The sequence below is a fragment of the Oscarella lobularis genome, chromosome 3, assembly GCF_947507565.1.
Source record: "Oscarella lobularis chromosome 3, ooOscLobu1.1, whole genome shotgun sequence".
Lineage (NCBI taxonomy): Eukaryota > Metazoa > Porifera > Homoscleromorpha > Homosclerophorida > Oscarellidae > Oscarella > Oscarella lobularis.
The window spans coordinates 2843413-2871278 of record NC_089177.1 but is presented as its reverse complement, the minus strand read 5'-3'; the positions used below and the strand labels follow the sequence as shown (position 1 = coordinate 2871278).

The following is a 27866-nucleotide window of genomic DNA, read 5'->3' as shown; positions in this document are numbered from 1 at the left end:
GTTTCTACTAGCCAATTTTATCTGCTGGCGACTATTGATTTTTCTATAGCAGTAACTGTACTGTGTCGTCACGAAGTCAAAGAAAGACGCACAGCAACGTTCATCGATAAGAGTTCTTGAAAAAGTAATTTGCAGGCGTACGGTACTTGAAGAGATGAAACTCTTCTCGATGACTGACAAGTCTGACACCTGTAAGATATGAATGCACAATTGCATGATTATTCTAAGTACAACAAACCAATTCAAGTATCCAATAAGGCCGCACTCGTCGCAACGTTCACTTCAAATTGGTCGCTCGATACCATAAGTCGTTCGAGCAAGAGCATGCTGAAATACGAGCTAATTGCAACAGCATAATTTGGGACACAAGACTGACCTTGCTCCGTATCCAATAAGACAGTCTCGTTCCATTTCACCGAGTCTAAGACCTCCATCCCTACAGAGCATTTCACAATAAAAAATTGTCGTCACTGAAGCCATGTTTACCTTGATCTGCCTTCTGTGGGTTGACGTGTCAGCACGGCTCGAGGTCCCTAGAAAGAATTTACTAATTCATAAAACTACAGCTGGCTACTACCTTAGATCGAGCGTGCATTTTGTCTAAAACCATGTGCTTTAATTTTTGATAGTAGACAGGACCGCAGAACACGTAAGATTCAAGGGGTTCCCTATAGAGACAGAGAATGCAGCACAAACCCCATCCGCGTTCTCCCTTACCCAGTAATTCCAGACGTAACGAAATCCTTTCCTTCGTAATTGTAACCGCAACTGACCAAATCGCTGCAGATGTCTTCAACGGAAACATTTCCAAATGCTAGAAACGTGGAGAGAAAAAAACTGACGGTGGAATACATGCAAGGGGACGCCTAATCGTGCCTGTTCCTTTTTGAAAATTTCCTTTTAAAACGCCGGCTTTTCCAGCAAGCAATTCCAAAAGTTTTCCAACGGTCATCCTCGAAGGAAAACCGTGAGGATTCATGACCTATTGACAGACGTGCAAATCAACTAGAAAATCAACTGCGAACGACGTACAATATCTGGACAAATTCCCTACAGAAAAAGAAACGGCAAGTTCAGCGCCACAGAGAGTGAGTGTCGTTCATTACCATGTCGGTAAAGGGCATGTCTTCTTGGTTGATGATGCTACCACACACTCTAAATGAAGTATTCGTAATGTTGCCGTTTCTTCTGTGTGCGCAATTCAATCACCCCTTTTGGCCATGTCGACTGCTGAACTTGTCTCCTATTTCAGGCCGTCTAGTTTGTCTGATCAAGCACTTTATCAGAAAGGACTGCATAAGACAAATATAATACTGAGAAATACACACAGCTGGTGTTATAGAGAACCTCTTCAGTGTTTGAAGTGATGAGTACTTTGTCAATGTAAGCGTCAACAGGCCCCTTGTAACTACAGTAGCAGTGAAAAATACAAAACCACTTATTTCACGAATACGAACACGAGAGGGCTTTCTTTGTGACTTTCTGTGTCGGTACCTAAAGAAAAGAAAATCAAAAATAAAATGGTTCTATCGATCTATATATCAGGACCAGGTTGGTGTTGATGAGGAGCACCGGACGTTGAAAGAGGAACCGACTTATTTACCAGTACTTGCTTACTGGAAATGCGCTCTCCTATAATTAGAAATATCAAAAGTCACCCAATGGAAAAATATTATGCACCGGGAGAGCCTATGCCATCTTTGTCCAGTACGGAATGTCTCCAAATGGGTTTCTTGTTGACGCTGTCAACACTCGGGCCTTAGAAACAAAGAAAACATATTGAAACGCACAGTGACTTCGCGTCCTCTACAAGACACCTGAGATCTTGTCAAATGTCTAAAGAAGAAACATCGTACCACACGTGCATGAGATAAGGGCTTATAAAGGCACCTGATTGGGATAGCGTCGTAGTGAACTAGCCATTTTCCGAAATACGCAGCACCGTCCAAAGCCTACAAAAGCATTCGAATTTGAGCCAATTTATGTATTAGCTGACCTCGATCTACGGACGCTTTGTTCAACACCAGAGCATCCTAGAAGAAGATAAACACCAATTTCTCTACACCTAAACGCCTCTACCTCTATATCGTATCCCGAGAAACTCATGACCGCTATGCTTGCATTGTGCCCAGCTGGCAGTTTATCAAAATCAATTAAATCGATCACCTAAGATAGTGCGGTGATAAGAGGATTCATTTAATTAAATTTCGAGACTTACCTCCGTTTTTACTAAAGGCACTTGCGGATAAACCAACAAATAAAGTAAAGTATCGATTCTACAAAAGAAAATGTCCATTATTTAAAAAAAATTCTTCTGCCGCTGACCGATTGAGCTGATTGTACGCAATAGATCCTGCAAAAACCGTTGAAAAAAGACAGCGTTTGCCTTACTCTGCAAAGTACCCATTGCTTGCTTGCCCATAGCACACTGGTAGGTATTCCTGGGCGACTGATTGTGATGAGGAAACGGTATGAGACCAGCACAGACGCCAAGAATGGTAAATGGTTCGATTTCAAGATGCGTTGTATAGCTGAGAGTTCACAAACGCATTTTTATAGTACTTCTCTTTGGAGAATTTTCTCTCGACGACGTACCTAGCCACGTCGCATTCGTACAAAGCAATCTCGCTGTCACTTTCTTCGTTCACGTCCAAATACTCTACCAGACCGTCGTGGAGAAAATCTTCGAATTTCCTTCAAGATTTCATGCAGTGAAACAAAAGCTGCCTACTACACGTACAAAATATACCTCACGCCTTGAACGAGCTCTTCGATATGTTGATCACGGACTTTCGGTTCTCCGTTTGACACAATAATGTATGGCCTACAGAAAAGATAGCATCCCCCTTTCGTTGACGTCAAAAAATGGGTCTCTTCTCGCCTGCACACTCTCCCTCCATCGCAAGCAATGTGTACCGATCTAGCAGAACAACAAATCCTACGCACGTAGACAAAGAGGGGTCGCTTGTCGTACCTCTGCGAATGATTTTGACTGACAGACACGAATTCATTCACATAACCCCCTACAAAGTTTTATCAATGTATACAATAAAAGGAACTATGGCGTATATCTTAGCAACGTGCCTCTTCTCAAATTTCGTAGCATTGAAACAAAGTGATCATGATCACGAATGACTCCAAGCAGTAAGCCTGCAGAATCAATAAGAAAAGAGCAGAAACCACAGCGACACTTCTTGCCGTTCAGAAAAACCATATAGACGTCCGGAGAATGAAGTTCCTCTCCAGACAAGTAATCGATTGTCTATAAAAGACATCACAGAGCAGTGCTGTCTTATTAAAAGCAAGGTACCTCAACGCCAAGATTGCACGCCACTCTTGTGAGTGGCTCTTCTTCGCTATCCGTTGTAATGTGAGTCATGAGTGTCAAGTTCTTCACAAGACCGCAGGCCTAAAAACGGAGAAAAGTTTATCAATTCAGAGTCATCATCTCCACGTACTTCTCCTTCAGGTGTGTCAGATGGGCAAAGCATGCCCCATTGCGAAGGCTGGAGTGACCTGGGACCGCTCACTTTACGAGTTTTCTCAAACTAGCCGTCGATAGTAGAGATCGAGGACAGGCAATTTTACAAACGGTTCTTCACCTGACTGTTGACACGAGTCATCATCCCAAGCGCTGAAATGTAGGACAGTCTTGAAAGGACCTACACCTTATATATTTGTATAGTCCTTTAAGTATTAGTTTCCTCTTGTACTTGTGTCACGCCAAGCCTTTCCATCTTGAAGCGTTTCAGTGTCCAGTTTCCCTAAAGCGCAATGACATCTCAATTCAGAGAAAAAAATTCCCTGCGGAGTCAAACCGTAGATATGGCATTGAACAGGCCATTGGTTATCTGATCCTGTCTCATGTGTTTCACAATATCAAACTAGATGAAATCAGAGTAAAAAATTTGATTTTCGAATAAACGGAATTCGCAAACTTGAGCTGTTCGCGGCATTGGAATCATCTTGTCAGCTATAGCTTTTAACTGAAAACAGTCAAAAAATTAGGGGGGGCGTAGCAGCCAACTTGAACGCACCTCAGAATTGTATCTCTTCAACAGGTCTTCAAATAAAATAGACAGAAGCTAAATGACCCCAATAAGATTTTTATCATTATTTAATTAGGTTCGAAAAACTCACTTGACCAGCCAATTCCAATCGTTTATTGCCATAATAGTCTCGGTCGTCCACCTTGACAAGTCCCAATTTGACGAGAATTACTCGACGCACCATGAGAGCAAGATAGATGAGTTTCGAATAAAAATTCCAGTGTTTTATCTACAAAAAAAACAGAACCGCCTAGTAGATGCAACGGTCAGAGGTAATAATAGTACAAACAGGTATATGAGCCAGGACAAGATCAGCCAAAATTCCTTTCACTTCATCAGCGGTGCTCTTTTGTTGTGTGAGCCGTCGTTGCCGAAGCCGACTCCCAATATAATTCAAACCCTATAAAGACAGACTCTTGATTTTGACTACGTTTCTGCTTGGCGTTTCACCTGCTCTTGAGTGTAGACGTTCTGATTGGCACAGTCTTCCAAAGACGGCGCAAACATAGACGCAATGGAGTCCTCGGTTCCAACCATCTGCACTATTTCTTGATCTGATTGAGCTCCCATCGCCTTGAATATAATTACAACAGGAATTTCCTGTGAAATAAATAAAGAGATCAAAGAAAAATGCTTCCTTTCTCTATTCTAACTTACGTCAGAAAAAGAGTTGTGGCCGAGAAAGAATTTTCCGTGCTTGCACGTGACGTTCGTTCTGCTCTTCCTCTCGTGCGTCGAACTGTCTCCCAAGATGAGAAACTACATTCGAGACGTGGCCGCGGCTAAATACCTCGTGACTTGACACATGACATTGCCCTTTCGATCCTCCTCGACTATCATACGATTCTTTGACATCTGCTCTTGAATGAGTATCACCTTTTCCACGCCTTTCACTACAAAGTAGCCGCCTAGATATGTACTGCTAGTCAGTTGCACTTTGAAATGCAGAAAGTCTTACCAGGATCAAGTGGGCATTCATTCAATTTTGCCATTTCAGCTGGACCCTTTCTATCTAAAACACACTTGCAGCTTCTCAGCATGATAGGAAGTCTATAGCAAAATGAACCAACTAGGTACGAATAATGTCTGCCTGTAATTTAACCTTCCAATAGGTAGAGCTTTTCGTATAATTCTCTACAGAGAATGCCTTATATAGAAAGTCTAACTCGAAATTCCTTTTTACCTGACTTCCTCGAGTGTAATCAATGTCCACAGTGATCGGAGCTGAGTATGTCATATCTCTCAAGCGACACTAGAGGACGCAAAAGCTCCTCTTTTACATACGTTTCTACTAAAAAATTTCTCCTTTGCCTCGTTTGGCGAAACGGGCTTGGTCACGTTGAACGCTTCCTCCACATCTGGCGTTCCCACGTAAATATTCAGATATCTGAAATGGGAACATTTCAGTCTGGAGAACCAATCAATCTTCGGCCGTTTGCTTGCTTCAAATAAAAATTGGGATCTGCTTCGCTAGTTATCTTGCTATTGGCAGTCAGAATTTTTCTAATCTAGTTGAACGTTTTCGCTCAAGAGATGCTGGCCTTGTTTGGGGGCTTTCGTACCTCCACGTTGACAAAGTAGTTAAAGGAGTCGATGTGCTGCTTGACTAGACCCTTTATCTAGTGAAAATAAATACAGTAGTAAAGATTTCGAAGAGGTGCGTTCTCACTCTTAGAAACGCGGGCACCAATTTCCATTTTTCCTACAAAATATCGTTAGCATTGCATAGTAAGATGCTTCAGTATACGTGTATTTCTTTGATTGGCTTGGTTAGGGAGTCAACCGGCTCCTTCTGGCCTTCCTGCAGTACAGAGGCCATGTTTCCAATACGGGGCCGTGGCACGTGACGCGTTCACCCTAAACCTCTACTTCGCTCTGACGTCACGTGCACAAGCCCTATTACGGATCTGCCGGCGATGTCTTACCTCTGCTCGGTCTGTCACCAGAAAAGTGTTCCGCCCGAAAAGAGGTCCGGCTTTTCTAGCCTTCGAAAAGTGGTCCGGGCTGCTCATACGCGTACCCTTCGCGATGTAGATCGATCGACGACAAAGTACGCGAGTTCACTGCTCGTGCGCACCACTCCCCTTCGCACAAAAGGCCCTAAAAATCAAAGATTAGGACTTCAATTTAATATTTCGGCTCTAAGAATTAAAGGTAAGGCCTTAAATTTAATATTAGGGCCCTAAGAATCAAAGATTAGGCCCTCAATTTATTATTTAGGCCCTAAGAATCAAAGATAAAACCCTCAATTTATTATTTAGGATCTAAGAATCAAAGATTAGACCCTCAATTTATTACTTAGGCCCTAAGAATCAAAGATTAGGCTCTCAATTTATTATTTAGGCTGTAAGAATCACAGATTCGCACCTCAATTTATTATTTACGGCCTAAGAATTAAAGATTAGGCCCTCCATTTAATATTTAAGCCCTAAGAATTAAAAATGAGTGCCTCAATTTATTATTTACGCCTTAAGAATCAAAGATTAGGCCCTCAATTTATTATTTAGGCTCTAAGAATCAAAGATTAGGCCCTCAATTTATTATTTAGGCTCTAAGAATCAAAGAATAGACACTCAATTTATTTAGGCCCTCAGAATCAAAGATTAGGCCCTCAATTTATTATTTAGGCTCTATGAATCAAAGATTAGGCCCTCAATTTATTATTTAGGCTCTAAGAATCAAGATTAGGCCCTCAATTTATTATTTAGGCCCTAAGAATCAAAGATTAGGCCCTCAATTTATTATTTAGGCTCTAAGAATCAAAGATTAGGCCCTCAATTTATTATGTAGGCTCTAAGGATCAAGATTAGGCCCTCAATTTATTATTTAGGCTCTAAGAATCAAAGATTAGGCCCTCAATTTATTATTAAGGCCCTAGGAATAAAAGACTAGGCCCTCAATTTATTATTTAGGCACTAAGAATCAAAGATTAGGGCCTCAATTTATTATTTAGGCTCTAAGAATCAAAGATTAGGCCCTCAATTTATTATGTAGGCTCTAAGGATCAAGATTAGGCCCTCAATTTATTATTTAGGCTCTAAGAATTAAAGATTAGGCCCTCAATTTATTATTTAGGCCCTAAGAATCAAAGATTAGGCCCTTAAATTATTATTTAGGCCCTAAGAATCAAAGATTAGGCCCTCAATTTATTATTTAGGCTCTAAGAATCAAAGATTAGGTCCTCAATTTATTATTTAGGCACTAAGAATCAAAGATTAGGCCCTCCAATTATTATTTAGGCTCTAAGAATCAAAGATTAGGCCCTCAATTTATTATTTAGGCTCTAAGAATCAAAGATTAGGCCCTCAATTTATTATTTAGGCACTAAGAATCAAAGATTAGGCCTTCAAATTATTATTTAGGCTCTAAGAATCAAAGATTAGGCCCTCAATTTATTATTAGGCCCTAAGAATCAAAGATTAGGCCCTCAATTTATTATTTAGTTTCTATGAATCAAAGATTAGGCCCTCAATTTATTATTTAGTTTCTATGAATCAAAGATTAGGCCCTCAATTTATTATTTAGGCCCTAAGAATCAAAGATTAGGCCTTCAATTTATTATTCAGGTTCTAAGAATCAAAGATTAGGCCCTTAATTTATTATTTAGGCCATAAGAATCAAAGATTAGGCCTTCAATTTATTATTCAGGCTCTAAGAATAAAAGATTAGGCCCTCAATTTATTATTTAGGCCATAAGAATCAAAGATTAGGCCCTCAATTCATTATTTAGGTCCGAAAAATAAAAGATTAGGCCCTCAATTTATTATTTAGGCTCTAAGAATCAAAGATTAGGCACTCAATTTATTATTTAGGTCCGAAGAATCAAAGATTAGGCCCTCAATTTATTATTTAGGCCCTAAGAATCAAAGATTAGGCCCACAATTTATTATTTAGTCTCTATGAATCAAAGATTAGGCCCTCAATTTATTATTTAGGCCCTAAGAATCAAAGATTAGGCCCACAATTTATTATTTAGTCTCTATGAATCAAAGATTAGGCCCTCAATTTATTATTTAGGCCCTAAGAATCAAAGATTAGGCCCTCAATTTATTATTTAGGCTCTAAGAATCAAAGATTAGGCCCTCAATTTATTATTTAGGCCCTAAGAATCAAAGATTAGGCCCACAATTTATTATTTAGTCTCTATGAATCAAAGATTAGGCCCTCAATGTATTATTTAGGCGCTAAGAATCAAAGATTAGGCCCTCAATTTGTTATTTAGGCTCTAAGAATCAAAGATTAGGCCCTCAATTTATTATTTAGGTCCGAAGAATCAAAGATTAGGCCCTCAATTTATTATTTAGGCCCTAAGAATCAAAGATTAGGCCCACAATTTATTATTTAGTCTCTATGAATCAAAGATTAGGCCCTCAATGTATTATTTAGGCCCTAAGAATCAAAGATTAGGCCCCCAATTTGTTATTTAGGCTCTAAGAATCAAAGATTAGGCCCTCAATTTATTATATAGGCTCTAAGAATCAAAGATTAGGCCCTCAATTTATTATTTAGGCCATAATAATCAAAGATCAGTCCCTCAATTTATTATTTTGGCTCTAAGAATCAAAGATTAGGCCCTCAATTTATTATTTAGGCACTAAAAATAAAAGATTAGGCCGTCAATTTATTATTCAGGCTCTAAGAATCAAAGATTAGGCCCTCAATTTATTATTTAGGTCCAAAGAATCAAAGATTAGGCCCTCAATTTATTATTTAGGCAATAAAATAAGAGATTAGGCCGTCAATTTATTATTAAGGCTCTAAGAATCAAAGTTTAGGCCCTCATTTTATTATTCAGACTCTAAGAGTCAAAGATTAGGCCTTTAAATTATTATTTACGCCCTAAGAATCAAAGATTAGGCCCTCAATTTATTATTTAGGCTCTAAGAATCAAAGATTAGGCCCTCAATTTATTATTAAGGCCCTAAGAATCAAAGATTAGGCACTCAATTTATTATTCAGGTTCTAAGAATGAAAAATTAGGCCCGCAATTTATTATTTAGGCCCTTAGAATCAAAGATTAGGCCCACAAATTATTATTTAGTCTCTATGAATCAAAGATTAGGCCCTCAATTTATTATTTAGTCTCTATGAATCAAAGATTAGGCCCTCAATATATTATTTAGGCGCTAAGAATCAAAGATTAGGCCCTCAATTTGTTATTTAGGCTCTAAGAATCAAAGATTAGGCCCTCAATTTATTATTTAGGTCCGAAGAATCAAAGATTAGGCCCTCAATTTATTATTTAGGCCCTAAGAATCAAAGATTAGGCCCACAATTTATTATTTAGTCTCAATGAATCAAAGATTAGGCCCTCAATGTATTATTTAGGCCCTAAGAATCAAAGATTAGGCCCCCAATTTGTTAATTAGGCTCTAAGAATCAAAGATTAGGCCCTCAATTTATTATTTAGGCCATAATAATCAAAGATTAGGCCCACAATTTATTATTTAGTCTCAATGAATCAAAGATTAGGGCCTCAATTTATTATTTAGGCTCTAAGAATCAAAGATTAGGCCCTCAATTTATTATTTAGGCCCTAAGAATCAAAGATTAGGCCCTCAATTTATTATTCAGGCTCTAAGAATAAAAGATTAGGCCCTCAATTTATTATTTAGGTCCGAAGAATCAAAGATTAGGCCCTCAATTTATTATTTAGGTCCGAAGAATAAAAGATTAGGCCCTCAATTTATTATTTTGGCTCTAAGAATAAAAGATTAGGCCCTCAATTTATTATTTAGGCACTAAAAATAAAAGATTAGGTCGTCAATTTATTATTAAGGCTCTAAGAATCAAAGATTAGGCCATCAATTTATTATTTAGGTACGAAGAATAGAAGATTAAGCCCTCAATTTATTATTTAGGCCCTAAGAATCAAAGATTAGGCACACAATTTATTATTTAGTCTCTATGAATTAAAGATTAGGCCCTCAATTTATTATTTAGGCCCTAAGAATCAAAGATTAGGCACACAATTTATTATTTAGTCTCTATGAATTAAAGATTAGGCCCTCAATTTATTATTTAGGCCCTAAGAATCAAAGAATAGGCCCTAAATTTATTATTCAGGCTCTAAGAATCAAAGATTAGGCCCTCAATTCATTATTTAGGTCCGAAGAATCAAAGATTAGGCCCTCAATTTATTATTTAGGCTCTAAGAATCAAAGATTAGGCACTCAATTTATTATGTAGGCTCTAAGGATCAAGATTAGGCCCTCAATTTATTATTTAGGCTCTAAGAATCAAAGATTAGGCCCTCAATTTATTATTTAGGCCCCAAGAATCAAAGATTAGGCCCTCAATTTATTATTTAGGCCCTAAGAATCAAAGATTAGGCCCTCAATTTATTATTTAGGCTCTAAGAATCAAAGATTAGACCCTCAATTTATTATTTAGGCTCTAAGAATCAAAGATTAGGCCCTCAATTTATTATGTAGGCTCTAAGAATCAAAGATTAGGCCCTCAATTTATTATTTAGTTTCTATGAATCAAAGATTAGGCCCTCAATTTATTATTTAGGCTCTAAGAATCAAAGATTAGGCCCTCAATTTATTATTAGGCCCTAAGAATCAAAGATTAGGTCCTCAATTTATTATTTAGGCTCTAAGAATCAAAGATTAGGCCCTTAATTTATTATTTACGCCTAAGAATCAAAGATTAGGCCCTCAATTTATTATTCAGACTCTAAGAGTCAAAGATTAGGCCTTTAAATTATTATTTACGCCCTAAGAATCAAAGATTAGGCCCTCAATTTATTATTTAGGCTCTAAGAATCAAAGATTAGGCCCTCAATTTATTATTTAGGCCCTAAGAATCAAAGATTAGGCCCTCAATTTATTATTTAGGCTCTAAGAATCAAAGATTAGGCCCTCAATTTATTATTTAGGCACTAAGAATCAAAGATTAGGCCCTCAAATTATTATTTAGGCTCTAAGAATCAAAGATTAGGCCCTTAATTTATTATTTACGGCCTAAGAATCAAAGATTACGCCCTCAATTTATTATTTAGGCTCTAAGAATCAAAGATTAGGCCCTCAATTTATTATTAGGCCCTAAGAATCAAAGATTAGGTCCTCAATTTATTATTTAGGCTCTAAGAATCAAAGATTAGGCCCTTAATTTATTATTTACGGCCTAAGAATCAAAGATTAGGCCCTCAATTTATTATTTAGGCTCTAAGAATCAAAGATTAGGCCCTCAATTTATTATGTAGGCTCTAAGGATCAAGATTAGGCCCTCAATTTTTTATTTAGTTTCTATGAATCAAAGATTAGGCCCTCAATTTATTATTTAGGCTCTAAGAATCAAAGATTAAGCCCTCAATTTATTATTAGGCCCTAAGAATCAAAGATTAGGTCCTCAATTTATTATTTAGGCTCTAAGAATCAAAGATTAGGCCCTTAATTTATTATTTACGGCCTAAGAATCAAAGATTAGGCCCTCAATTTATTATTCAGACTCTAAGAGTCAAACATTAGGCCTTTAAATTATTATTTACGCCCTAAGAATCAAAGATTAGGCCCTCAATTTATTATTTAGGCTCTAAGAATCAAAGATTAGGCCCTCAATTTATTATTAAGGCCCTAAGAATCAAAGATTAGGCCCTCAATTTATTATTCAGGTTCTAAGAATCAAAGATTAGGCCCGCAATTTATTATTTAGGCCCTAAGAATCAAAGATTAGGCACTCAATTTGTTATTTAGGCTCTAAGAATCAAAGATTAGGCCCTCAATTTATTATTTAGGTCCGAAGAATCAAAGATTAGGCCCTCAATTTATTATTTAGGCCCTAAGAATCAAAGATTAGGCCCACAATTTATTATTTAGTCTCTATGAATCAAAGATTAGGCCCTCAATGTATTATTTAGGCCCTAAGAATCAAAGATTAGGCCCCCAATTTGTTATTTAGGCTCTAAGAATCAAAGATTAGGCCCTCAATTTATTATATAGGCTCTAAGAATCAAAGATTAGGCCCTCAATTTATTATTTAGGCCATAATAATCAAAGATCAGTCCCTCAATTTATTATTTTGGCTCTAAGAATCAAAGATTAGGCCCTCAATTTATTATTTAGGCACTAAAAATAAAAGATTAGGCCGTCAATTTATTATTCAGGCTCTAAGAATCAAAGATTAGGCCCTCAATTTATTATTTACGGCCTAAGAATCAAAGATTACGCCCTCAATTTATTATTTAGGCTCTAAGAATCAAAGATTAGGCCCTCAATTTATTATTAGGCCCTAAGAATCAAAGATTAGGTCCTCAATTTATTATTTAGGCTCTAAGAATCAAAGATTAGGCCCTTAATTTATTATTTACGGCCTAAGAATCAAAGATTAGGCCCTCAATTTATTATTTAGGCTCTAAGAATCAAAGATTAGGCCCTCAATTTATTATGTAGGCTCTAAGGATCAAGATTAGGCCCTCAATTTTTTATTTAGTTTCTATGAATCAAAGATTAGGCCCTCAATTTATTATTTAGGCTCTAAGAATCAAAGATTAAGCCCTCAATTTATTATTAGGCCCTAAGAATCAAAGATTAGGTCCTCAATTTATTATTTAGGCTCTAAGAATCAAAGATTAGGCCCTTAATTTATTATTTACGGCCTAAGAATCAAAGATTAGGCCCTCAATTTATTATTCAGACTCTAAGAGTCAAACATTAGGCCTTTAAATTATTATTTACGCCCTAAGAATCAAAGATTAGGCCCTCAATTTATTATTTAGGCTCTAAGAATCAAAGATTAGGCCCTCAATTTATTATTAAGGCCCTAAGAATCAAAGATTAGGCCCTCAATTTATTATTCAGGTTCTAAGAATCAAAGATTAGGCCCGCAATTTATTATTTAGGCCCTAAGAATCAAAGATTAGGCACTCAATTTGTTATTTAGGCTCTAAGAATCAAAGATTAGGCCCTCAATTTATTATTTAGGTCCGAAGAATCAAAGATTAGGCCCTCAATTTATTATTTAGGCCCTAAGAATCAAAGATTAGGCCCACAATTTATTATTTAGTCTCTATGAATCAAAGATTAGGCCCTCAATGTATTATTTAGGCCCTAAGAATCAAAGATTAGGCCCCCAATTTGTTATTTAGGCTCTAAGAATCAAAGATTAGGCCCTCAATTTATTATATAGGCTCTAAGAATCAAAGATTAGGCCCTCAATTTATTATTTAGGCCATAATAATCAAAGATCAGTCCCTCAATTTATTATTTTGGCTCTAAGAATCAAAGATTAGGCCCTCAATTTATTATTTAGGCACTAAAAATAAAAGATTAGGCCGTCAATTTATTATTCAGGCTCTAAGAATCAAAGATTAGGCCCTCAATTTATTATTTAGGCCCTAAGAATCAAAGATTAGGCCCACAATTTATTATTTAGTCTCTATGAATCAAAGATTAGGCCCTCAATGTATTATTTAGGCGCTAAGAATCAAAGATTAGGCCCTCAATTTGTTATTTAGGCTCTAAGAATCAAAGATTAGGCCCTCAATTTATTATTTAGGTCCGAAGAATCAAAGATTAGGCCCTCAATTTATTATTTAGGCCCTAAGAATCAAAGATTAGGCCCACAATTTATTATTTAGTCTCTATGAATCAAAGATTAGGCCCTCAATGTATTATTTAGGCCCTAAGAATCAAAGATTAGGCCCCCAATTTGTTATTTAGGCTCTAAGAATCAAAGATTAGGCCCTCAATTTATTATATAGGCTCTAAGAATCAAAGATTAGGCCCTCAATTTATTATTTAGGCCATAATAATCAAAGATCAGTCCCTCAATTTATTATTTTGGCTCTAAGAATCAAAGATTAGGCCCTCAATTTATTATTTAGGCACTAAAAATAAAAGATTAGGCCGTCAATTTATTATTCAGGCTCTAAGAATCAAAGATTAGGCCCTCAATTTATTATTTAGGTCCAAAGAATCAAAGATTAGGCCCTCAATTTATTATTTAGGCAATAAAATAAGAGATTAGGCCGTCAATTTATTATTAAGGCTCTAAGAATCAAAGTTTAGGCCCTCATTTTATTATTCAGACTCTAAGAGTCAAAGATTAGGCCTTTAAATTATTATTTACGCCCTAAGAATCAAAGATTAGGCCCTCAATTTATTATTTAGGCTCTAAGAATCAAAGATTAGGCCCTCAATTTATTATTAAGGCCCTAAGAATCAAAGATTAGGCACTCAATTTATTATTCAGGTTCTAAGAATGAAAGATTAGGCCCGCAATTTATTATTTAGGCCCTTAGAATCAAAGATTAGGCCCACAATTTATTATTTAGTCTCTATGAATCAAAGATTAGGCCCTCAATTTATTATTTAGTCTCTATGAATCAAAGATTAGGCCCTCAATATATTATTTAGGCGCTAAGAATCAAAGATTAGGCCCTCAATTTGTTATTTAGGCTCTAAGAATCAAAGATTAGGCCCTCAATTTATTATTTAGGTCCGAAGAATCAAAGATTAGGCCCTCAATTTATTATTTAGGCCCTAAGAATCAAAGATTAGGCCCACAATTTATTATTTAGGTCCGAAGAATCAAAGATTAGGCCCTCAATTTATTATTTAGGTCCGAAGAATAAAAGATTAGGCCCTCAATTTATTATTTTGGCTCTAAGAATAAAAGATTAGGCCCTCAATTTATTATTTAGGCACTAAAAATAAAAGATTAGGTCGTCAATTTATTATTAAGGCTCTAAGAATCAAAGATTAGGCCATCAATTTATTATTTAGGTCCGAAGAATAGAAGATTAAGCCCTCAATTTATTATTTAGGCCCTAAGAATCAAAGATTAGGCACACAATTTATTATTTAGTCTCTATGAATTAAAGATTAGGCCCTCAATTTATTATTTAGGCCCTAAGAATCAAAGATTAGGCACACAATTTATTATTTAGTCTCAATGAATCAAAGATTAGGCCCTCAATGTATTATTTAGGCCCTAAGAATCAAAGATTAGGCCCCCAATTTGTTAATTAGGCTCTAAGAATCAAAGATTAGGCCCTCAATTTATTATTTAGGCCATAATAATCAAAGATTAGGCCCACAATTTATTATTTAGTCTTAATGAATCAAAGATTAGGGCCTCAATTTATTATTTAGGCTCTAAGAATCAAAGATTAGGCCCTCAATTTATTATTTAGGCCCTAAGAATCAAAGATTAGGCCCTCAATTTATTATTCAGGCTCTAAGGATCAAGATTAGGCCCTCAATTTATTATTTAGGCTCTAAGAATCAAAGATTAGGCCCTCAATTTATTATTTAGGCCCCAAGAATCAAAGATTAGGCCCTCAATTTATTATTTAGGCCCTAAGAATCAAAGATTAGGCCCTCAATTTATTATTTAGGCTCTAAGAATCAAAGATTAGACCCTCAATTTATTATTTAGGCTCTAAGAATCAAAGATTAGGCCCTCAATTTATTATGTAGGCTCTAAGAATCAAAGATTAGGCCCTCAATTTATTATTTAGTTTCTATGAATCAAAGATTAGGCCCTCAATTTATTATTTAGGCTCTAAGAATCAAAGATTAGGCCCTCAATTTATTATTAGGCCCTAAGAATCAAAGATTAGGTCCTCAATTTATTATTTAGGCTCTAAGAATCAAAGATTAGGCCCTTAATTTATTATTTACGCCTAAGAATCAAAGATTAGGCCCTCAATTTATTATTCAGACTCTAAGAGTCAAAGATTAGGCCTTTAAATTATTATTTACGCCCTAAGAATCAAAGATTAGGCCCTCAATTTATTATTTAGGCTCTAAGAATCAAAGATTAGGCCCTCAATTTATTATTTAGGCCCTAAGAATCAAAGATTAGGCCCTCAATTTATTATTTAGGCTCTAAGAATCAAAGATTAGGCCCTCAATTTATTATTTAGGCACTAAGAATCAAAGATTAGGCCCTCAAATTATTATTTAGGCTCTAAGAATCAAAGATTAGGCCCTTAATTTATTATTTACGGCCTAAGAATCAAAGATTACGCCCTCAATTTATTATTTAGGCTCTAAGAATCAAAGATTAGGCCCTCAATTTATTATTAGGCCCTAAGAATCAAAGATTAGGTCCTCAATTTATTATTTAGGCTCTAAGAATCAAAGATTAGGCCCTTAATTTATTATTTACGGCCTAAGAATCAAAGATTAGGCCCTCAATTTATTATTTAGGCTCTAAGAATCAAAGATTAGGCCCTCAATTTATTATGTAGGCTCTAAGGATCAAGATTAGGCCCTCAATTTATTATTTAGTTTCTATGAATCAAAGATTAGGCCCTCAATTTATTATTTAGGCTCTAAGAATCAAAGATTAAGCCCTCAATTTATTATTAGGCCCTAAGAATCAAAGATTAGGTCCTCAATTTATTATTTAGGCTCTAAGAATCAAAGATTAGGCCCTTAATTTATTATTTACGGCCTAAGAATCAAAGATTAGGCCCTCAATTTATTATTCAGACTCTAAGAGTCAAACATTAGGCCTTTAAATTATTATTTACGCCCTAAGAATCAAAGATTAGGCCCTCAATTTATTATTTAGGCTCTAAGAATCAAAGATTAGGCCCTCAATTAATTATTAAGGCCCTAAGAATCAAAGATTAGGCCCTCAATTTATTATTCAGGTTCTAAGAATCAAAGATTAGGCCCGCAATTTATTATTTAGGCCCTAAGAATCAAAGATTAGGCCCTCAATTTATTATTTAGGCTCTAAGAATCAAAGATTAGGCCCTCAATTTATTATTTACGCCCTAAGAATCAAAGATTAGGCCCTCAATTTATTAGGCTCTAAGAATCAAAGATTAGGCCCTTAATTTATTATTTAGGCCCTAAGAATCAAAGATTACGCCCACAGTTTATTATTTAGTCTCTATGAATCAAAGATTAGGCCCTCAATTTATTATTTAGGCCCTAAGAATCAAAGATTAGGCCCTCAAATTATTATTTAGGCTCTAAGAATCAAAGAATAGGCCCTCAATTTATTATGTAGGCTCTAGGGATCAAGATTAGGCCCTCAATTTATTATTTAGTTTCTATGAATCAAAGATTAGGCCCTCAATTTATTATTTAAGCCCTAAGAATCAAAGTTTAGGCCCTCATTTTATTATTCAGACTCTAAGAGTCAAAGATTAGGCCTTTAAATTATTATTTACGCCCTAAGAATCAAAGATTAGGCCCTCAATTTATTATTTAGGCTCTAAGAATCAAAGATTAGGCCCTCAATTTATTATTAAGGCCCTAAGAATCAAAGATTAGGCACTCAATTTATTATTCAGGTTCTAAGAATCAAAGATTAGGCCCGCAATTTATTATTTAGACCCTAAGAATCAAAGATTAGGCCCACAATTTATTATTTAGTCTCTATGAATCAAAGATTAGGCCCTCAATTTATTATTTAGGCCCTAAGAATCAAAGATTAGGCCCCCAATTTGTTATTTAGGCTCTAAGAATCAAAGATTAGGCCCTCAATTTATTATTTAGGCTCTAAGAATCAAAGATTAGGCCCTCAATTTATTATTTAGGCCCTAAGAATCAAAGATTAGGCCCACAATTTATTATTTAGTCTCTATGAATCAAAGATTAGGCCCTCAATGTATTATTTAGGCGCTAAGAATCAAAGATTAGGCCCTCAATTTGTTATTTAGGCTCTAAGAATCAAAGATTAGGCCCTCAATTTATTATTTAGGTCCGAAGAATCAAAGATTAGGCCCTCAATTTTTTATTTAGGCCCTAAGAATCAAAGATTAGGCCCACAATTTATTATTTAGTCTCTATGAATGAAAGATTAGGCCCTCAATGTATTATTTAGGCCCTAAGAATCAAAGATTAGGCCCCCAATTTGTTATTTAGGCTCTAAGAATCAAAGATTAGGCCCTCAATTTATTATATAGGCTCTAAGAATCAAAGATTAGGCCCTCAATTTATTATTTAGGCCATAATAATCAAAGATTAGTCCCTCAATTTATTATTTTGGCTCTAAGAATCAAAGATTAGGCCCTCAATTTATTATTTAGGCACTAAAAATAAAAGATTAGGCCGTCAATTTATTATTCAGGCTCTAAGAATCAAAGATTAGGCCCTCAATTTATTATTTAGGTCCAAAGAATCAAAGATTAGGCCCTCAATTTATTATTTAGGCAATAAAATAAGAGATTAGGCCGTCAATTTATTATTAAGGCTCTAAGAATCAAAGTTTAGGCCCTCATTTTATTATTCAGACTCTAAGAGTCAAAGATTAGGCCTTTAAATTATTATTTACGCCCTAAGAATCAAAGATTAGGCCCTCAATTTATTATTTAGGCTCTAAGAATCAAAGATTAGGCCCTCAATTTATTATTAAGGCCCTAAGAATCAAAGATTAGGCACTCAATTTATTATTCAGGTTCTAAGAATCAAAGATTAGGCCCGCAATTTATTATTTAGGCCCTTAGAATCAAAGATTAGGCCCACAATTTATTATTTAGTCTTTATGAATTAAAGATTAGGCCCTCAATTTATTATTTTGGCTCTAAGAATCAAAGATTAGGCCCTCAATTTATTATTTAGGCACTAAAAATCAAAGATTAGGCCCTTACCTTATTATTAAGGCTCTGAGAATCAAAGATTAGGCCCTCAATTCATTATTTAGGTCCGAAGAATCAAAGATTAGGCCCTCAATTTATTATTTAGGCCCTAAGAATCAAAGATTAGGCCCTCAATTTATTATTTAGGTCCGAAGAATCAAAGATTAGGCCCTCAATTTAATATTTAGGCCCTAAGAATCAAAGATTAGGCCCACAATTTATTATTTAGTCTCTATGAATTAAAGATTAGGCCCTCAATGTATTATTTAGGCCCTAAGAATCAAAGATTAGGCCCTCAATTTGTTATCTAGGCTCTAAGAATCAAAGATTAGGTCCTCAATTTATTATATAGGCTCTAAGAATCAAAGATTAGGCCCTCAATTTATTATTTAGGCCTTAATAATCAAAGATTAGGCCCTCAATTTATTATTTTGGCTCTAAGAATCAAAGATTAGGCCCTCAATTTATTATTTAGGCACTAAAAATAAAAGATTAGGCCGTCAATTTATTATTAAGGCTCTAAGAATCAAAGATTAGGCCCTCAATTTATTATTTAGGTCCGAAGAATCAAAGATTAGGCCCTCAATTTATTATTTAGGCCCTAAGAATCAAAGATTAGGCCCACAATTTATTATTTAGTCTCTATGAATCAAAGATTAGGCCCTCAATTTATTATTTAGGCCCTAAGAATCAAAGATTAGGCCCACAATTTATTATTTAGTCTCTATGAATCAAAGATTAGGCCCTCAATTTATTATTTAGGCCCTAAGAATCAAAGATTAGGCCCTCAATTTATTATTTAGGCTCTAAGAATCAAAGATTAGGCCCTCAATTTATTATTTAGGCCCTAAGAATCAAAGATTAGGCCCTCAATTTATTATTTTGGCTCTAAGAATCAAAGATTAGGCCCTCAATTTATTATTTAGGCACTAAAAATCAAAGATTAGGCCCTTACCTTATTATTAAGGCTCTGAGAATCAAAGATTAGGCCCTCAATTCATTATTTAGGTCCGAAGAATCAAGGATTAGGCCCTCAATTTATTATTTAGGCTCTAAGAATCAAAGATTAGGCCCTCAATTTATTATTTAGGCTCTGAGATTAGGCCCTCAATTTATTTTTTAGGCTCTAAGAATCAAAGATTAGGCCCTCAATTTATTATTTAGGCACTAAAAATCAAAGATTAGGCCCTCACCTTATTATTAAGGCTCTAAGAATCAAAGATTAGGCCCTCAATTCATTATTTAGGTGCGAAGAATCAAGGATTAGGCCCTCAATTTATTATTTAGGCTCTAAGAATCAAAGATTAGGCCCCCAATTTATTATTTAGGCTCTGAGATTAGGCCCTCAATTTATTTTTTAGGCTCTAAGAATCAAAGATTAGGCCCTCAATTTATTATTTAGGCCCTAAGAATCAAAGATTAGGCCCTCAATTTATTATTTTGGCTCTAAGAATCAAAGATTAGGCCCTCAATTTATTATTTAGGTCCGAAGAATCAAAGATTAGGCCCTCAATTTATTATTTTGGCTCTAAGAATCAAAGATTAGGCCCTCAATTTATTATTTAGGCACTAAAAATCAAAGATTAGGCCCTTACCTTATTATTAAGGCTCTGAGAATCAAAGATTAGGCCCTCAATTCATTATTTAGGTCCGAAGAATCAAGGATTAGGCCCTCAATTTATTATTTAGGCTCTAAGAATCAAAGATTAGGCCCTCAATTTATTATTTAGGCTCTGAGATTAGGCCCTCAATTTATTTTTTAGGCTCTAAGAATCAAAGATTAGGCCCTCAATTTATTATTTAGGCACTAAAAATCAAAGATTAGGCCCTCACCTTATTATTAAGGCTCTAAGAATCAAAGATTAGGCCCTCAATTCATTATTTAGGTGCGAAGAATCAAGGATTAGGCCCTCAATTTATTATTTAGGCTCTAAGAATCAAAGATTAGGCCCTCAATTTATTATTTAGGCTCTGAGATTAGGCCCTCAATTTATTTTTTAGGCTCTAAGAATCAAAGATTAGGCCCTCAATTTATTATTTAGGCACTAAAAATCAAAGATTAGGCCCTCACCTTATTATTAAGGCTCTAAGAATCAAAGATTAGGCCCTCAATTCATTATTTAGGTGCGAAGAATCAAGGATTAGGCCCTCAATTTATTATTTAGGCTCTAAGAATCAAAGATTAGGCCCCCAATTTATTATTTAGGCTCTGAGATTAGGCCCTCAATTTATTTTTTAGGCTCTAAGAATCAAAGATTAGGCCCTCAATTTATTATTTAGGCCCTAACAATCTAAGATTAGGCCCTCAATTTATTATTTATGCCTTGAGAATCAAAGATTAGGCCCTGAATTTATTGTTTAGGCTCTAAGAATCAAACATTATGCCCTCAATTTATTATTTAGGCCCTAAGAATCAAAGATTAGGCCCTCAATTTATTATTCAGGCTCTAAGAATCAAAGATTAGGTCCTCAATTTATTATTTAGTCTTTATGAATCAAAGATTAGGCCCTCAATTTATTATTTAAAACACACTATGATCGAAGTGCGCTTCTAGACTGAGGCTTATCTCTGCACCTGCATTGAGCTGAGCCTCAACGTCTGTTGAAAAGACACAATGTTCTATAACTCGACACTTCTATGAACGTTTTTTCCGCTCAAGATGCTTGTTTACCTCCACGTTGACAAAGTAGTTAGAGGAGTCGATGTGCTGCTTGACTAGACCCTTTATTTAGTGAAAATAAACACAGTAGTAAAGATTTCGAAGAGGTGCGTTCTCACTCTTAGAAACGCGGACACAAATTTCCATTTTTCCTACCAAACACTGTTAGTATTGTACGGTAAAATGCTTCAGCATACGTGTATTTCTTTGATTGGCTTGGTTAGGAAGTCAACCGGCTCCTTCTGACCTTCCTGTAGCACAGTGGCCATGTTCCAATCCGGGGTCGTGGCACGTGACGTTCGTCCGGCGATGTCCCACGAAAAACTCGCAGAAATCCACTACAAACCGGACAACATCGTCTGCACGCTAACCAGATCGTATCTAAGGTAGAAAATAAACCAAACCATTGCAAGTAGAACTCGCTAACGAGCTAAATCCCAGCGATGATGGCTGCGAGGTCGATGTAACGATGTCAAACGAGCTAGAATCGAGCTTTCAAGACGACGACGTCGTCGTCTCGACGAGCCACGACGATGAATCACCGAGCCCTCACCCTCGTCTCGCCTATCGCGTCCCGCAGCGAAATCGCGACGACGATAGCGACGACGATTTAGATCGAGCTCACGACGCCGCACGCGCTCTACCGTCGGTCCTGAGCCAGGACGAGGAGACTCGATCGGAATACGATCAGATGGTCAAACTCGGTTTGCCCGTCATGTTTTTCAATAATCCGAAAGACGCTTTCAACGTGAGTTTTGTGTGGAGATTGGATAATGTATCTCTATTGATTTTGGGATGTCTAAATAAATGAGATGCTTAATTAGATTGATCGCAAATTTGCTTTTACTTTTGGAGTTGGCACAAAGCGGCCGTTTGGAAGACGAGGTCCGCAAAAGAAGTCAAAGAGAAAGAAGTCGAGAAAGAGGAGACGCAGAGTGGGCGACGAGCTGGGCGCCATGGAAGTCGACGAGAGTGGCATTGTCGACGAATTGAGCGATCTTGATTTGGGTCGAGAGGCTCGAATGCCAGGGCCGTGGGTTTCCACTGAAGACGACGAGGAAGTCGAGTGTCAGGATCCCGGGTGGTTGGAATATTGGGAAAAGAACGGTCGATTGTTGGCGGAGAAAAGCTGGCTTGAACGCGGTGAGAATGGCGACGGCTCGGAGGAGCAGGATGCCGTGGCCTTGTGGGAGTCTCACTATTATGAACAGTATCGATATTACCTCAAGCAATACCTTTCGTGGTCCAACCCGTCAGAGAATCTGCTGGAGCCGTCAAGCGAGAAAGAAGACGGTGAAATTGAAGAGGGAGAAATCGTTGATGATTCGGACGACGAAAGCGAATTGCTTTTGCATCACAACGACCATGAAGATGAAGACGACGACGATGAAGAAGATGTGTCTAGGTAAACCTACATTAATTGATTGTAAAGTATAGACGTAACGTTGTACTTTAGTACTGAAGATAGCGACGATTCAGACGTTGAGAGTGCAGAAGAAGTGGCTAGAGTCAAGGCTAGTAGAAGCCATAGGTTTGATTACCCATTTCTCATCTAAGCACGGAACGTTAGTAATGTTTGTTCCACGTAGTTTTTCACCTGATTCGATAGCTGTTTATCGGTCGTTGGGATTTTCCGCGGCATCGACGTCTCAGTTGTACGCCCAGTTTCTGTTCTAATCCTTCTGTGATTCTTGGCCTGTTTGCAGATATGAAGAGTGCCATCGAGTCACAGAAAGGCAAATCATGAGCTACAGGCAAGGGAAGCAACAACGCAGGCAGCCGACGTTAGCGACAGAAACGGCTAAGACTGAAGATGACTCCATGGAGACGGCATCTACGGAAACTCCTCACATCGAGAGCACCCTTCATCTAAAAGAGGTAGACAGGGCGCATTTGCACGTCCGTGGTTGCCGTGCGCAATTTTCTGCGATTTTTCCAGGCGCCCAAAGATCCAGAAATGGTGAAATATTGGTCGCAACGCTATCGCTTGTTTTCCCTATACGACAAGGGCATTTGCATGGATCGGGAGGGATGGTTCTCGGTGACCCCAGAAGTCATTGCAAAGCACATCGCCGAACGATGTCGCTGCGACGTCATAGTCGACGCTTTTTGCGGAGTCGGAGGCAATGCTATTCAGTTTGCATTGACGTGCGAACGAGGTATAGTACCCGTTGACCATTATCCCTTTCGTTTTTGGAGGCTTCCTTGATTCCTAGTCATTGCCATTGACATTGATCCGGTCAAAATTGCCTGTGCTCGTCACAACGCACAGATATATGGAGTCGAAGAGCGAATAGAATTTATCGTTGGCGATTTTATGGCCTGCGCACCCTCTATAAAGGTGACGCTGTCCAAAATGAAATGACGTTAGAGAGGAAATGAATTTTTTAGGGTGACGTCGTTTTCCTCAGCCCTCCTTGGGGAGGGCCCCAATATTTAGCACAGGCCGTCTTTGACATAAAGACGATGATTCAACTAGATGGATATCCTTTCTAACCTGTAGTAAATTTACCTGCTTACCCGCAACGTTTCTATTCCTATTAATTTCCTTGACTTTTTTGCTTCCACGTTTGAAATCTTCAAGAAAGCGCTGACGATATCTGACAATGTGGCGCTGTACGTGCCACGGAATGCAAACGTCGAGCAATTGGTATCACTCGCCGGACCGAATGGCTACGTTGAAATTGAGCAGCACTTAGTCAATAAAAAGCTAAAGACCGTGACAGCTTATTATGGAGAACTGATAGACGAATCTTAACCGATTATAATTCTGGGTTTTTCTTCATTTTGTCGTACGTTGTCTGTACGTTCTCGCTCAGGCGTTGAAGTGTAGCAATGCGTTCGCTTGCGTCGTCTAGGCGGTCATCTTCATCAAGTTGCTGAGCGAAAGGGGTCGTTGTTGAGCATCGTCTCTTATTTATCCACGTACCTTCGCACAGGCTATCAGTTTGCGTACTGAGAGCCGAATTGAGACGCCTTTTTCAACGAGATCTAGTGTAACGGCATCGTCGCGCTCTCTTTGGCTTTTCATTGCCTCTTCCCAAGCTGAATTCTCGACGGTAAGTAGATAATAGGAGATGCCAATACTGCTCCATACCGTTTCTCACTCGCTCGGCTAAATCAGCTGCATTTTTGAATTCGAGAAGGTCTGTGAACAACTTCTGGCTCTGCAACGAAGCTGATAGGGCTTTTAGCAAACACAGAAATACCTATCCACATTATATCATCAGAAGCCGACAGACACATCCTATAAAACCTACTTTCTCTTTTGTATCAGTGCTGTCTGTGTCAAGTAAACTTGCATACAACTGCCACACTGTGGCACTTTTTGTTAGCTAATAATGAAAACATGTACTGTACCGTTTTTTAGCCTGACGCCAATACTGTTTCTTACCTTTGAGGTAATTCTGCCAAACAGTTGAGTAGCTAGCCGATACCAGCTAGACGCTATAAAATTTTTTTAAAAAGATCAGTAGTCTGTTAGGTAGTACAGTACCGCTTTCCGATTTTTCCTCGACAAGACACTTGAGACCACGAACAAGAACAGAAAGAACTTCTTCGTCAACGTATTTGTCCTTCAAATCCAGAAGGCGATTGTAGGCTTCCATTGCTTGGCCAAAATCGGCCACGTCAATACAAACCTACGCGTGCTCAGTATGACAGGCTTTTTTTCTTCACCTATGCGGTTACTAACAAGTAGATAATTTTCCCACACTTTAGAATTCTCGTAGTCGACTTTGAGAGCCTCGCGAAACGCCGTCTTGGCTCGAGATCTGCACAGACGCCAACACTCAGTATACAGCTAATAATACCAGGTAGGGATCTACTACTTTTCGCCTTTTTTGATGTATACAGCGGCCAAATTATTCCATGCTTCAAAATTCTAATCGTCGAGAAACTATACGACTGCTATTAGAAGATTCAGTCGCTTACACTCGGTTCCAAAGTGACGCATCGGTGAAATGCACTGCTGGCTAAATTCATGTCTCCAATTTGAAGGGCAACACATCCCAAGGAGAACCACACTTTGTCCTTAAAACACACTGTGATCAAAGCGGGTTTCTAGAGTGACTTATCTCTGCACCTGCATTGAGTTGAGCCTCAACGTCTTTTGAAAAGACGCAATGCACTCCGAGCACTATAACGCGACTCACTCGTTCGTTTCGAAGCGGCATCTATTATTGTACATACCATGTTCTTCCTGAGGTAGTAGTAGCCCAAAGATCGCTGAGCTCGAGCACTTTTCATTTCAGACAATTCCCAGGCTTCATCATAATAGACGGAATTCTGGACAGGAACGAGTGATATAATAACGCGAAGATTGTACCCCATAAAATACACTAGTAACGTCTCCAAGGACACAAAGAAGATAAGGCGTCCTCTTGATTTCTAACTGTGAACGAATCCTCTTTTCCGCCTGAAGAAAAACGGCGATTTTCGCGCTTGCATCGACTCGTATCTGCATTCCAACCTGTTTGAATCGTCCTTGAAGTTGGTAGCACTCGATGACCTTCTCCCACATCTTCATACTTTCAAACAGCTCGCGAGCGCTCTCGACACAACCAAGTGACATCAAGGTGCTAGCCAAGTGCTGCTTGACAGTCCAAATAGGAGGCAGTCCAATGGAGAATGTCAAGTGCTTTCGAAATACAGCCTAGGAGAACGTTTCAAAGTTGAAAAAAATATTCTGAGTAGCGATTAAAAGTACGTCAGGTGACGTGTCGTTAAATGATTCGATCAATGCCTAAAACGTAGGAAATTAAAAGACTTGGGCCACTTTCTCTCGTAATTTCGACCTCAAGTTGACGCATGGATCTTTCAATGAGTTTCGATTTTGTGTTTTCAAGCAGCGATCTCATATCTAAGGCTTTGAATTGAATAGACCAGCTCAACGGTTGAGAGAGGATATACTGAAAAGAAAATCTCGACTTGCTATACAGACAATAGGAATAACCTACGTTTATATAAGGAAAGACGTCTTCGATAAATAGATGACCAGCTTTTGGGCCACTTTTCAGGATAAAAATGCTATTAAATAAAGAGCAGTCTCATTCACGTTTATCCAGTACAGTAGTTGAAAAAACGTCTTGCCCCATAGTGAGTAGAACAGCTTCCTCTAGAGGCGTCAACGTTAGAGGAGTTGCAGATTCTGAATAAGAAACTTTGTCGAGCAGATCATCGTCCATCAAAGGAACAATCTAAGATTTGTTTAACAGTACTGCCTATACGAATCTTGTCTCTGACCTTAGGTAGACCGTTCCTAGGCGTTGTTTCTTCTTTGGAAGCGTCAACCGGTGCTGTACTACGCTCTCCTCCTTTTGAAACTACCAGAAGAAGTTGAGCCGTTTCAAATTCTTGGAATTTCGTTCTCTTTCCAAGACACCCTTGAAAAAAACGAACGTATTCACAACGTCTCTGATCACCCCCCGCTAGATCTCTCACCAGACAATTCGGCATTTAGACCAGACAGTTCAATTGCTTCGGTAAGAAAATCCTGAAAGACACCGTGAAAGAGCTTATGATGATTACAAGAATTAATTTTGCCTGAGCTTTATCTATCCTTCCGTAACAAAGGTAAATTTGAGCCAGCTCTAAGTAGCACTGACAGTGCAACAAGCTAAAAGACAAGGTATTCCAAAAGGAGACCATAGCATGTTCTTCACCGACTTAGATTCTTCTACAAATTTACAAAACGGAGATTCCTTTTTTGTAAAATCTATATGCACTCTCAGTGACTATTTCCACCCGCACAGCGTTTACGATTACTTTCACTTAATGCCTCTATTTGCGTGTATATGCTTGAAATGGGGCTCCCGGCAATCTGCTGTTGAAGAAAAAGATTTCTCATCTGCCACCACGGGGATGTCTGTCATTGGGGAACAACACTGACTAGGGCTGAAATTCACAAATGCATAAGGCTTTACCACACACGCGCCGCTCTGGGCTAAAAGAGTTTGGGACCACGAAAGTAGATTTGGAAAATGAACGACATCTGGATCGAGCTGCCCAAAAACCAACTTGAAGAAGCACACAATACAGTAGTACACTAGCATACTTCTCCAAAATCAATGCTTTCTTCAACTGTCGAAGACAACGTTTCTCCAAGCTATGCACACAAAATTACGACTACTCTCTTTCCCCATTGGCTCTCGCACCGTATCTACAATCCGTTTCAATTCGTCTCCTAAAGGCGGCCCTGTCCAATTGGCTTGCACGAATATGTCCATAAAAGCAGCAGAAACAATCAGGCTAATGCAGTTTCTAGACGTCGTTTGTAGTTCCTGCTCGTTCTAAGTCCATGCAGACTTGGCTTACGTTTCACTGTCCTCTAGCTGATCGCGTAGGCATTTTCTCACTGATGGATCTTCTAAAAGACGTGCGTACTAAGAAAACTCTTCTAGATCTCTTTCTATTGCATCAAAGTTCTCGGCTTTTACGTCGCCGCCGAGTGACAGTCGACCGAGGTTGCATAAAGAGCCTAGGCGCGGAAAACACGTCGCGTGTCAAGCAGAGGATTCCGTAGAGCTTACATGCAGACGTGCACAACTGCAATGGGCTATTCGACTGAAGAAGCGAGAGCTGAATCGCTTTTTGGTGAGCACAGGTCAT

The 27866-nt window shown here is 37.7% G+C and overlaps 3 protein-coding genes across 3 annotated transcripts; 1 reads left to right on the top strand and 2 right to left on the bottom strand.

The window, feature by feature from the left end:
* Positions 1 to 15: 15 nt before the first annotated feature.
* LOC136184997 (DNA-directed RNA polymerase III subunit RPC2-like) lies at positions 16 to 24012 on the bottom strand. Its single transcript, XM_065972029.1, is given in 58 exon segments — positions 16 to 189; positions 239 to 275; positions 278 to 327; positions 377 to 436; positions 487 to 533; positions 578 to 668; positions 718 to 814; positions 877 to 982; positions 1033 to 1050; positions 1107 to 1155; positions 1210 to 1292; positions 1348 to 1408; positions 1458 to 1494; positions 1549 to 1632; positions 1681 to 1758; positions 1818 to 1836; positions 1891 to 1952; positions 1997 to 2033; positions 2080 to 2166; positions 2219 to 2276; positions 2326 to 2353; positions 2404 to 2531; positions 2596 to 2694; positions 2750 to 2824; positions 2882 to 2920; positions 2975 to 3023; positions 3085 to 3150; positions 3199 to 3262; positions 3311 to 3409; positions 3459 to 3548; positions 3603 to 3662; positions 3714 to 3764; positions 3819 to 3884; positions 3939 to 3986; positions 4038 to 4085; positions 4141 to 4278; positions 4339 to 4449; positions 4500 to 4649; positions 4707 to 4788; positions 4840 to 4957; positions 5008 to 5099; positions 5152 to 5183; positions 5233 to 5301; positions 5361 to 5436; positions 5493 to 5557; positions 5612 to 5668; positions 5719 to 5751; positions 5797 to 5850; positions 5975 to 6149; positions 21173 to 21217; positions 21270 to 21320; positions 21377 to 21409; positions 21455 to 22056; positions 22105 to 22440; positions 22493 to 22658; positions 22709 to 22809; positions 22855 to 23707; positions 23770 to 24012. Coding segments are annotated over 49 exon segments (3456 nt in total). The 5' UTR covers positions 6062 to 6149; positions 21173 to 21217; positions 21270 to 21320; positions 21377 to 21409; positions 21455 to 22056; positions 22105 to 22440; positions 22493 to 22658; positions 22709 to 22809; positions 22855 to 23707; positions 23770 to 24012; the 3' UTR covers positions 16 to 68.
* LOC136184999 (uncharacterized) lies at positions 21551 to 24042 on the top strand. The gene is made up of 10 exons (XM_065972032.1): positions 21551 to 21643; positions 21699 to 22005; positions 22082 to 22662; positions 22714 to 22788; positions 22847 to 22912; positions 22964 to 23135; positions 23197 to 23416; positions 23474 to 23598; positions 23649 to 23740; positions 23826 to 24042. The coding sequence occupies exons 1-10, from the start codon at positions 21567 to 21569 to the stop codon at positions 24013 to 24015; spliced, it is 1905 nt and encodes a 634-aa protein (XP_065828104.1). The 5' UTR covers positions 21551 to 21566; the 3' UTR covers positions 24016 to 24042.
* On the bottom strand, positions 24020 to 27866 carry LOC136184499 (tetratricopeptide repeat protein 27-like). The gene is made up of 23 exons (XM_065971403.1): positions 27788 to 27866; positions 27695 to 27735; positions 27573 to 27640; positions 27413 to 27518; positions 27313 to 27363; positions 27182 to 27274; positions 26700 to 26751; positions 26502 to 26641; positions 26349 to 26455; positions 26054 to 26189; positions 25966 to 26001; positions 25585 to 25911; positions 25449 to 25544; positions 25342 to 25395; positions 25191 to 25289; positions 25088 to 25140; positions 24952 to 25030; positions 24754 to 24898; positions 24652 to 24704; positions 24518 to 24592; positions 24355 to 24466; positions 24187 to 24302; positions 24020 to 24136 (listed from the first exon to the last, which is right to left on the bottom strand). The coding sequence occupies exons 1-23, from the start codon at positions 27864 to 27866 to the stop codon at positions 24020 to 24022; spliced, it is 2235 nt and encodes a 744-aa protein (XP_065827475.1).